At 36.5% G+C, this 12,530-nt stretch overlaps 1 protein-coding gene across 11 annotated transcripts in view; it reads left to right on the top strand.

Moving 5' to 3' along the window:
- VPS13B (vacuolar protein sorting 13 homolog B) overlaps positions 1–12,530 on the top strand; it is an 806,600-nt gene that overhangs the window by 411,596 nt on the left and 382,474 nt on the right. For all 11 annotated transcript variants that reach the window (XR_003514498.1, XM_027561445.1, XM_027561448.1 and 8 more), the window contains one exon: positions 1,727–1,930. Coding sequence is in view for 10 of the 11 variants with exons in the window: in XM_027561445.1 (XP_027417246.1) it covers positions 1,727–1,930 (204 nt within the window). In the remaining variant the exon portion in view is untranslated. The remainder of the gene's footprint in view (positions 1–1,726; positions 1,931–12,530) is intronic.

Raw genomic sequence — 12,530 nt, 5'->3', positions numbered from 1 at the left:
TTAATAGGTCGTTAGTAGTAGCTCATTGTGGCTTTTGTGGGTATATTTTTCAGTACAGCTTGAAGGATATGAGTTGAACATTTATCTTCAGAATTTTTGCCTTATTTTTTTAAACCTCTGAATTGAGGAAGCCTGGATTCTGTGATTGTAAGTTTCCTCTTTGAAAATAATGATACTTTTCAAGTTTATTTCATTGCTTATTTGGCATGCTGAATACACAGTATACTTGGTGACATTCATATACAATTATTTAATGGTTAGAGTTAAAGGAAATCAGAAGTAGTGACAATAAAGGCAGCATCTGTTCTCTTAAGTAAATAAAGTTTATGCCCTGAAAAGTATTTAGAAACCATTTATACTTTCTTTATGTGTCAGTTCTAATTATTTAAGAAAAAGTAAAATCTTTTTAAAAATTTGGTTTGGAAGAAAATGATTTCTTTTTAGAGAATACTAATGATTATGAAAGCCAAAAGGAATTAAACTAAAAATTTTCTAACAGCTCTTTTCCAGGAATGCTAGCCATTAGATTTTTTTTTTTTTTTTTAAACAAAAAGAGCTATAACCTGAGACTGGAGACTTCACCACACAAAAAGCAAGAAAAAACTGTAACCCATGTACTGTTTTATATCAAATAAGGATTGACAACACTGTTTTTAGGCATCTGTTCTGCCCACATAAGAAGCCAGCTTTATCATCTGGATGTGTCCTGGGGCTGAAACTTTTTATAAATATGAGAATTTCTTTCTTTCTTTCTTTCTTTTTTTAATGGCAAGCAGAATATGGTATCCAGCTGTGGATTTGCTTATATATTGTGTTTGCATTTTTCCCCCTAGGCTTCTTTTATACAGTATATGGCAATATGTTGTCATACAAATTCCATGATTAATGCTTATTTATGAAATCTTATGTAAATATCTTAGAACTTAGTCAAACAACGTGCAAGTTAAACAGTTTTGTTTTTTTTTTTTTTTTTCCTGGATATAGGAATGACAAATCTGAGGGGAATAGTAGGTTGGATAGTTTATGTTCTTTATCTATAGAAAAGTCTCATATAACATTTTCCTTTTACTATTCTCTGTTATATCTTTTCTCTTTACTGTATTTTGCTGGGTAAGAAATCCACTTTCAGATTTATTCTTCAGAAAATAGAGAAAATTTAAACTGTAAATAATTCAAAAATAAGAATGACAATTATATATTACTAAATAGTCATATATAATAGGATATATTTGATTTCTAATTTTTGATCCTGAGGACTCTGTTTAAGAGGCATTTATTTGTGATTCTATTAGTCATTTATTGAAAGAAATCTGTCTCATCATAAGCTGTTGTATTAGCATTTAATTTTATTATATGATTTTCCCACAAAAATGCTAACTTGCTATAAAATATCAAGTTATAAATATGGGACCAATTTTAAGTATGATTAAATTTATTATATCTGTCTCAAATTCATGGTTAAATGTTTAATATTGTATATTTGGATTATTTGTCTATATCATCAGAATGATGGTATCATGATAATATGTATATAATAGCATATATTAATATATAATAATAGATCATGATATAGTACTATAATCAATGATTTACTGATAGATTTTTATTTCATGTATTCTTATTTCTGTGGACTTAGTTTTAAGTTTCTCACATTGAGTATTTTAGTCAGTTTTGACCAGAAGTTGAAAGATTTGTTTTTGCTTTTTATTTTTTTCCTTCTGCTTAGGTTCAGCTCTTATATGAGTTAACAGATATCATGAATAAAGTCTGGAATAAGATTCAGAAGAGAGGCAGTCTCAGTTCTTCTTCCGCTTACCCGGAGTCCGTGGTGGGGCCTTTCCCTAGCTCTCCAGTTAGAAGCAGTATGGGCACAGCTCCTCCAGATAATAGCACATGTAGCCCATCTGCTGACATTGGAACTACTACTGAGGTAAGTGTTTCTGAAAAATTGTGTTAGTAAATGAAGGGTGATATATATATACCACAGAGTTCTATGTCAGGATTGAGAATGAAGATGACCTTACCTCTGTGGAAGCTGATGAGTTTAGAGGCTCATGAGGTACTATGGTAGCTATGGCTGTGTGTTACTGTTTCTCTTAGGTTCAAGGATTTTCATCACTTTCAGTAGACAGTGGGATAGTTCACGAAAGTAGAGGTTCTGTGAAATGGCAAAAACTAAGGCACAGTAAATGTAGGGTTTTTCAGAAGTATGGAAACTTAGAAGCTGACTGCAAAAGAGGCTCAGAACCAGAGTGTCTTTATTATCTTTAGATTGTGATTTTCAATCTTGACCAATGCAAAGTTCTCTCCTGATCATAGAAATCTTCCTTTACATTTTTCACATTGTGACCTCACCCAATATATCTGTGCCCTTTTTATAACAAATATTTTCAAAGCCCCTCCTTTACTATCCTAAAATGAAAATAAACATAACCTGCATATACATGTTTTCAAAAGTATTCTGAATAAAATATAAAGAATTAAAGTATAGTAAATTATTATTGTAATATGTAAATGCTCAGGCATGGTTACATTAGAAGTTGAAATGCAGTTGCCAGGTACATATAATTACTGTGAATGTATCTGATGCAAACATACTTGTACAGGACTATTAAATGCTGCAAGTGGGACCATTGTTGGTGTGATTTTCTGAAATAATGCAAACTTGATAAAGTTTCAAAGAAAAGAAATTTTTTGTTCTTTTCAGTAGTTGCATTTCTGGAGCTCTTAATATATACTAAGTGTCAGTCACTTAGTCTTGTCTGACTATTTGCAACTGACCCCATGGACCACAGCCTACCAGACTCCTCTAGTCCATGGGATTCTCCAGGCAAGAATACTGGAGTGGGTTGCCATTTCCTTCTCCAATATATACTAAAATCATGCATAAATACAAAAGATACTGTTTTTAGATTTAAAACAGAATTTAATGCTCAAATATTTACTTATAAACAGGATTTTCACCTACTTCAATCACTGTCAGATAATCTTCTCCATTTTGGCTGATTTTGGTATTGACCATCTAGTGATGTCCTTGTGCAGATTTGTCTCTTGAGTTGTTGGAAAAGGTTGTTGCTCTCTTGACAAAATTCTATTAGCCTTTGCCCATCTTCATTTTGTACTCCAAAGCCAAACTTGATGTTATTCCAGGTATCTCTTAACTTCCTACTTTTGCATTCTGATCCCCTATGATGAAAAGGATATGTTTTTGGTGTTAGTTTTATGTCTTGTAGGTCTTCATGGAAACAATCAACTTCAGCTTCTTAGGCATCAGTGGTTGGGGCAGACTTGGATTCCTGTGATGTTGAACAATTTCCCTTGGAAGTGAACTGAGACCATTCTGTCATTTTTGAGATTGCACCCAAGTACTGCATGTTGGAGTAGTACTATTGATATTTGACCCCTGCATAAGCAACTTCTCTATCCTCTATTCCTGCTTATTCCAAATCTTAAGAATCACAATGACCTAAGTGATAGAAGTACTTTTTTTCTCCCCAAATGAAAATCTAAAACTGTTCAGGATATGGAGTCAATGGGACATACCCTTTGGGGGTAAAAACATTGACTTCCTTCTGGAAATTGCAGGGCATGTTCATCTGTATTAAATCTCATAATCAGGGTTACCATGTCCTTCTGTTTAGCTTGGACACAGCACAGTTTTAGAAAGTACCATTTAAATTGTACTTTGTGTGAATGGCAGGTCCTAGATGTATGACCAGCAGGTGTCCATTTCAGATGAGCCCTGTCTTTTCTGAACTTGTGATGTTTTTTAAATATTTCTTTCTAAAAGACTACTCCCAAAATACGTGCGTCCTCATGCTCATCTTAACATTGTTTAATACAGTACTTAGTAAACAGCTGTTTAGTGGGACACTCTCCTTTTTACCAGTGAAGTGCCCAGAGTATTTAACTTCTTTTATCAGTTTCACTTGTATTATCCTTGTCTATCAATGTATCACCGCAAGCTTTTGATTACCAAAGTTTTTCACAAAGTGTATTTTGTGCAATGTCAACATATTGGCTGTGAAAAAAGAAGTCTTTGGTTAAATAAGTTTGGAAAATACTACATTAAAGAAAGTTGAAGTTCTTCATTTTTCAAAACCATATTATATCTGTCTTTGTCTGACTTGCTCAATACAGTAATCTCTTGGTCTCAAGAGCTTTTGCATTGTAAGAACACTATGCATTGTAAGAACTTTACTGCAAGAGCTTTTGGTATCTCTTATATGTGGAATCTAAAAAATGATAGAAATGAACTTATTTACTAAACAGAAACAGACTCACAGAAATAGATAACAAACTGGTTACCAGAAGGGATAATGTGTGGGGGTGGAGACAAATTAGGAGTTTGGGCTTAACATATACCACTGCTGCTACTGCTGCTAAGTCGCTTCAGTCGTGTCCGACTCTGTGCAACCCCAGAGACGGCAGCCCACTAGGATGCCCTGTCCCTGGGGTTCTCCAGGCAAGAACACTGGAGTGGGTTGCCATTTCCTTCTCCAATGCATGAAAGTGAAAAGTGAAAGTGAAGTCGCGCAGTCGTGTCCGACTCTTTGCTACCCCATGGACTGCAGCCTACCAGGCTCCTCCGTCCATGGGATTTTCCAGGCAAGAGTACTGGAGTGGGGTGCCATTGCCTTCTCCGAACATATACCACTACTATATATAAAATAGTAAACAACAAGAACCTGCTGTATAGCACAAGGAACTATATTCAGTATCTTTTAGTAAGGTATAATGAAAAAGAATCTGAAAAACATATTTGTGTGTGTATGAATATATATATAAAACTGAATCACCATGCTGTACACCAGAAACTAACACAACATTGTAATTAACTATAAAAATATATACATAGTATATATTTTGTAGTTAGTTACAGTAGTGCTTCCCTACCATTTTCATGTCATTACATACATAGAAGATGATGTTTGCATCTGGAGTAATCAAAAGAATCTCTCAGTCATTGAAAGCTCCATTCACTCTAGGCTCTACTCTAAAACCCTGAGGGCCAAGAGTTCCATGTCCCAGCAAAGTTTTGACACATCTTCTGGTGTCTCTTAGTAAACTCTGAGTCATAGTATTACTTTTATAAATATATTTTTAATATTTTTATAATTGCCTCAGAAAAAGTGTTGATGTTGATGGATTTAAATATAATTGTCACATTGAAATTATCCTATAGTTATATTCTATCCCTTCCCCATTGTAACAAAATCATTTTATAACAGCATAGTGCTACTGTGGTATACCATTTAATTAGTTCAACAAAGTCTTCTTCATGTAGTCAGTGCTAAGAAGAAAATTAAAAGTTTTGTGAGTTCCTAGAGGTGGCATGATTTCCCTAGTGGCTCAGTTGGTAAAGCATCCGCCTAAAATGCGGGAAACCCGGGTTTGATCCATGGGTTGTAAAGATCCTCTGGAGAAGGAAATGGCAACCCACTCCAGTATTTTGCCTGGAAAATCCCACGGATGGAGGAGCCTGGTAGGCTACAGTCCATGGGGTCACAGAGTTGGACACGACTGGGCAACTTCACTCACTCACTTAGAGGTGGCATGTTAAATATTTAGAAGATTTCTGTGAGTAGAGCTGGCATGGCTGGCCCCACCTCATGCCTGATCAAGGCCTGTCTTGCCTTCCTGGTGGTGTCTCTGCCCGTTGCCCTAATATGGCTCTGATGGAAGTGTTCTTGCCAGGTAGAGCACATAAGAGAGAAGGCAACTGCCCACAGCTCTGTTACAATGGGGTAGCCCAGAAGCAAGTACCATCTTCAAGCAGAGGTCACAATCTTTTGCAGTAGAGAGCCAGACAGTAAACGCTGTCTTTGCATGCCATGTTATCTGTTGCAATCATTCAACTCTGAGCACTTTGCAAGCATTGTTTCTATTAATTCTGAAACCTATATTATGAATTGGTGGTATTATTTCCCTTTTACAATGAAGAATTTGTAACTACAGAGGTTAAGTGACTTGGTTGAGATTGTATAGGTAAGTGGCAAAGCTGAAATGAAAACTTCTGCCTTCTAACTCCAGGGTCCCTAATGTGTGTTATCATATGAATTCTAGAACTTGATTCATTGATAAATTTTTCTTTTAAAAGTAAACTGTTGCCACCAAGTGTAGGTGTGTTCTCCTTTATCCTGCTCAGGGCTTGAGGTTTTGTGGAGTATTTTTATTCAGTTCTAAAAAATTCTCAGACAACAGCAGGAAAATTCTTCTACATTCCCATTAGTCTTATTTTCTAGAACTTCTCATGTTCTCTCTCTTTGTGCACCACTATTTGTTAGTTGATTTGTATTTGTTTTCTTTTTTCCTGTACTGTCATTAGTGCTTTGTTTTCATTCCAAGGCATTTTCTCAATTCCTTTTTTAATTCCACTTTACCAAGTATCCCTTAAACTATCTAATCCACCTAGTTTCAATCAGTGAGGCAAGTAGGGATTTGGAAGGTGAGAGAAGAGAGAGGTTGGTGTTTTTCTTTCTTGTTCCATCCCTACTTTGGTGCCCCATATGGAAAACATTCACGACATTTCTATAGTTTAGTGAAGCCTCATGTGAGTCGTCTGTTTGACTGAAAAAGCAGCTGTTTTTTGGGTCCAGGCTTTATGTAAATGGCTCCAACCTAGACTCCAGTTTGCCCTGCTGCTGCTGCTGCTAAGTCGCTTCAGTCATGTCCGACTCTGCACGACCCCATAGACAGCAGCCCATCAGGCTCCACCGTCCCTGGGATTCTCTAGGCAAGAACACTGGAGTGGGTTGCCATTTCCTTCTCCAATTCGTGAAAGTGAAAAGTGAAAGTGAAGTCGCTCAGTCATGTCTGACTCTTAGCGACCCCATGGACTGCAGCCTACCAGGCTCCTCCATCAATGGGATTTTCCAGGCAAGAGTACTGGAGTGGGGTGCCATTGCCCTGAGTGAGAATTAAAATGACATTGCTCAAACCTCTACTTGAGTTTGATACCTCCATTTACCACCACAGACTCAGTTCCCATTCATTACTCAGATTTGTGTTTCCTCTTCCATTTCTGACATCTTGAGATTTCCTTTTATTTGTTTCAAGTTTCACTATTTTATGAATCAGAGGAAAGTGACATTCTCATAAGGACAAAGGTGTTGACTAGGAAGGGAAACCACTGGAGATAGTATAGTACCTGGAGCAGTAACACTAGGATGTTATTGCTATAAATAGGCTTAAAGGCGTGGGAAATGGACTAATACTCTGACTTCATATTTTTTTCTTCCTTCCTGTCTCCTGCTGCTGTTCCACAGAACAACTAGAAACCAGAGGACAAGAATATTTGTACATATTGTTCACATAGGTTAGCCTCCCAGATAAACAGTGTATTAATGATTGAAGAAGAACAGATGAAAGAAAAGACAAAATTCTTGTGTTTTATCTAGAATTTCAGTGCTTTTGTGGTAGAAATGGAAAACATGCATTTCAACTTGATCTGCCATGTTACTTGAATTTAAATTTCTTTAACATCTTTGAGTACTGAGAACTGGTCTTTGGGATCTTTGTTTTCCTCATTCTGTCTTGTATGTGTTATATTAGATTCTCAAAATCAATGGTTAACTTTTTTTTGCTGAATATTTTTATTGTGGGTAAAATATAAGTAACATTATTTACCATTTTCACCATTTTTATATTTACAATTCAGTGGAATTATTAAATGATATTTAATGCCCCAGCCATAACAACTATCCATCTTCAGAACTATTTCATCATTTCAAACAAAAAGTCTTCTCCCATAAAACAGTGACTCCCCATTTTCCCATCACCATCCTTGATAACCATTATTAATACTTTCTGTTTCTGTGAATTCATCTATTCTGGGAACCTAATAGAAGAGGAATTGTAAGTATTTGTATAGCTTATTTTACGTAGTGTAATGTTTTAGAGATTTATTCACATAGTAACATGTATAAGAATTTCATTCCCTTCTATGGCTGATATTCCATTTGCTGATATAGCTTATTTTATTTATCCATTGATCTGTTGATGGACATCTGGGTTATTTCCACCTTTTAGCTATTATGAATAATGCTGTATGAACACTGATATATAAAGGTTGATTAATTCTTAATGAAGTTATTTTGTCCTGAAGATATTGTATGCAATTTATATGACCTGTGCCTGAGAAACCATTTCAAAACTAATACTAGAAATGCTATTTTAATTTTTTTTACTTAGTGAAATATGTTGATAACTGAGTTATTTATTACATAAGTTAAGGAGTAGAAGAAAGTGAATGTAGAATCATTCAATATACTTTATTTAGTACTGATTTTCTTTATTTAGTACTGATTTTCTTACTAAGAAGAGCACATTTCTGTGGTTTTAATGATTTGCTTACTACCAATATGGATGGTATAGAATTAAGACAGCATATAATACTATCCCTGAATGAATTCAAGCATATTTCTAATTTTGCCAGAAAATGTAGTACCAAAGAGAAAAAAAGTGAAAATTAGAAGTCATTTACTTAGTTTTCATAGTAACTTTGCAAACATAAAAATCGAGTGTTGGTAATTTATTTTCTCTAAGGTGTTTTTTTTTTTTTTTTTCTCCTGAGGAAAACCAGCTAAATTGTTTCTGCTACTTCCCCACTTTTTGTCATAGACTCTACTTTGTCGGCTTTAAGGATTGCCTCCCTCTAATTTGGGATAACAATTTTACAGAGCTTGACAAGTGAGCAAAGATATTTCTCTTAATTCCATCAGTTTATAGCTATTCTATTGAAAGGGATTGTTGGAAATCTCATTTACTAGAAAATCGAAATGTAGTGAATTTCGGCTAGTGTCACACAAACCAGGTACTGGGTCGACTCATCCAAGTGTGATTCTAAGTTAATGCAGTCGATAGAAAACACTTTGGAAGCAGACAGTTTGAATTTTTATCTCTAAAGTTTATGACCACATTGTGTTTAGTCATTTCAGTTGTGTCCAACTCTTTGTACTGCGTGGACTGTAGCCCACCAGGCTCCTCTGTCCATGGGATTCTCCAGGCAAGAATATTGGAGTGGGTTGCCATGCCTTCCTCCAGGGGATCTTCCTGACCCAGGGATCAAACCTGCATCTCCTGAATTGCAGGCAGATTCTTTACCACTGCGCCACCTGGGAAGCCCTGTGATCACATTATTTAACCTCTTCTCTTTAGTTTCATTATCTCTAGAAGTGGAGATAATATTAATATTCATCTCAATATGTTAGTACAAATATTAACTGAGTATCTATGAATATGGTACATTCCTCTATTTGTATTTTCTTAATTTCAGTAAGATTTTTGTTTTCTTTTTAGAAATCTTTCCCATTTTATTATAGAAGTATTCTTTGGTATTTGGAACTTTTGTTCAGTTGATATGGTTATATACTAGTTTCTTCCTCTTCCTTTAAGGTGACTAGTAACTTTGTTTGATTATCTTTCTTTTTAAAAAAATTTTGTTTATTTTTGGCTGTGCTGGATCTTCATTACTCTGCAGGCTTTTCTCTAGTTGTGGTGAACGGGGGCTACTCTCAAAATGTGGTTCTCAGGCTTCTCATTGCAGTGGCTTCTCTTGTGGAGCACGGGCTCTGGGGCACACAGGCTTCAGTAGTCGTAGCACATGGGCTCAGTAGTTGTGGCTCCCAGGCTCAATAGTTGTTGCACAGACTTAATTGCTCTGCAGCATGTAGGATCTTCCTAGATCAGGGATCAAACCCATGAATCCTGCATTCACAGATAGATTCTTTACCATTGAACCACCAGGGAAGCCCCTGATTTTCAGTATTAAGCTGATCTTGCATCTGGAACAAACCCAAGTTGGCTGTGGTATAGTTTCTTTTTTATATCTTGATGGATTGTGTTTGTTAATATTTTGTTTAGGGTTTGAGTTTGTATAGTCATCAGTAATACTGACCTTTAATTTTTCTTTTACATAAAAACTTTGTTGTATTTTGGTGTCATGGCTATGCTATCTTCATAAAATTATATAGGAAGTGTTCCCTCTTGTTTTACTTATCTACAGAAAATTTGTTTTGTGTGGAAATTCCACAGTCGCTGTATAATAATCAACAAGGTAGTCAACAAGGTAATCCTACTTGAAAAGGCACTTGGGTACCACTCACCCCTTATCTAAACTGGGTCTTAGTTAGGCATTATTTGCATATAGAAGAAGTTTTAGCTTAGGAGACTATTAGGAAAGAGGTAAGGACTGGATAGACAAAAGACACTAATGTTATCATCCTTAAAGGGAGTGAAAGTGAAAGTTGCTCAGTCCTGTCTGACTCATTGTGACCCCATGGACTATACAGTCCTTGGAATTCTCCAGGCCAGAATAATGAAGTGGATAGCCTTTCTCTTCTCGAGGGGATCTTCCCAACCCAGGGATCAAATCCAGGTCTCCCGCATTGCAGGTGGATTCTTTACCAGCCGAGCCACAAGGGAAACCAAAGAATAATGGCGTGAGTAGCCTATCTCTTCTACAGTGGATCTTCCTGACCTAGGAATCCCACCAGGGTCTCCTGCATTGCAGGTGGATTCTTTATCAGCTGAGTTATCAGGGAAGCCTTAAAGGGAGTATAGGTGCACATCTTGTTCCAGGTTTCCAACTCCAATAATAATACTCTCTATGCCACAGCCTTTGACTGTCTGGATCACAATAAACTGTGGAAAATTCTGAAAGACATGGGAATACCAGACCACCTGACCTGCCTCTTGAGAAATTTGTATGCAGGTCAGGAAGCAACAGTTAGAACTGGACTTGGAACAACAGACTGGTTCCAAATAGGCAAAGGAGAACGTCAAGGCTGTATATTGTCACCCTGCTTATTTAACTTATATGCAGAATACATCATGAGAAACACTGTGCTGGAAGAAGCACCAGCTGCACTCAAGATTGCAGGGAGAAATATCAATAACCTCAGATATGCAGATGACACCACCCTTATGGCAGAAAGTGAAGAGGAACTCAAAAGCCTCTTGATGAAGGTGAAAGAGGAGAGTGAAAAAGTTGGCTTAAAGCTCAGCATTCAGAAAACTAAGATCATGGCATCAGGTCCCATCACTTCATGGGATATAGGTGGGAAAACAATGGAAACAGTGTCAGACTTTGTTTTTTGGGGGGCTCCAAAATCACTGCAGATGGTGACTGCAGCCATGAAATTACAAGATGCTTACTCCTTGGAAGGAAAGTTATGACCAACCTAGATAGCATATTCAAAAGCAGAGACATTACTTTGCCAGCAAAGGTCCGTCTAATCAAGGCTATGGTTTTTCCAGTAGTCATGTATAGATGTGAGAGTTGCACTGTGAAAAAAGACTGAGCGCCGAAGAATTGATGCTTTTGAACTGTGGTGTTGGAGAAGACTCTTGAGAGTCCCTTGGACTGCAAGGAGATCCAACCAGTCCATTCTGAAGGAGATCAGCCCTGGGATTTCTTTGGAAGGAATGATGCTAAAGCTGAAACTCCAGTACTTTGGCCATCTCATGCGAAGAGTTGACTCATTGGAAAAGACTCTGATGCTGGGAGGGATTGGGGGCAGGAGGAGAAGGGGACGACAGAGGATGAGATGGCTGGATGGCATCACTGACTCGATTGACGTGAGTCTGAGTGAACTCCAGGAGTTGGTGATGGACAGGGAGGCCTGGCGTGCTGCGATTCATGGGGTCGCAAAGAGTTGGACGTGACTGAGTGACTGAACTGAACTGATTCATAGAAAATTTTATTTTGCTCATTGATAAAGTAATATTTAATGGTCAAATATTTTGTATGCCACTCTAGTAACCCAGTCTGTATAAAATAAAACTAATGAACATATGTTACAAATGCTAAATAAATACACTGGTATTCTTTTGATACTATGAGATTATGATTTTACATCCCAATTAAGATTTTTATATCAAAGCTTTGTCTCTGGTAAAATATACAATGCAAAATTACCATTTAAACCATTTTTAAGTGTACTGTTGTGTGACATTGAGTACATTCAGGTTGTTGTGCCACCATCACCATCAACTGTATCCAGAACTTTAAAAAAAAATTTCCTAACTGAAATGTGGTACGTATCAAACAACAGCTGTTCATTTTATTTATTTTTTTTAATTTTTTTTAAATTTTATTTTATTTTTAAACTTTACATAATTGTATTAGTTTTGCCAAATACTGTTCATTTTTAACATTAAGTCTTCTGATTCATAAACATGGAGCATTTATATGTGCATTTATTTTCTCTTATTGGAGAAGGAAATGGCAACCCACTCCAGTATTCTTGCCTGGAGAATCCCAGGGACAGCGGAGCCTGGTGGGCTGCCGTCTATGGGCAGCCCAGAGTCGGACACACAGAGTTGGACACAACTGAAGTGACTTAGCATTAGCATTATTTCTTTTAGCAATACTTTGTAGTCTTTCACTTCCTGGTTTATGCCTAAGTATTTTACTCTTTTTGATGCTATTATAAATAGAACTGTTTTATTCCTTTTCTGATACTCATTGTTATTGTATAAAAACACAGCTGACTTTTATGTTTGAGTTTGTATATTGATGAGTTTAT

The sequence above is a fragment of the Bos indicus x Bos taurus genome, chromosome 14 (assembly GCF_003369695.1).
Source record: "Bos indicus x Bos taurus breed Angus x Brahman F1 hybrid chromosome 14, Bos_hybrid_MaternalHap_v2.0, whole genome shotgun sequence".
Taxonomy (NCBI): Eukaryota; Metazoa; Chordata; class Mammalia; order Artiodactyla; family Bovidae; genus Bos; species Bos indicus x Bos taurus.
The sequence above is the reverse complement of the archived record's forward strand: the minus strand, read 5'-3'. Positions and strand labels throughout refer to the sequence as shown.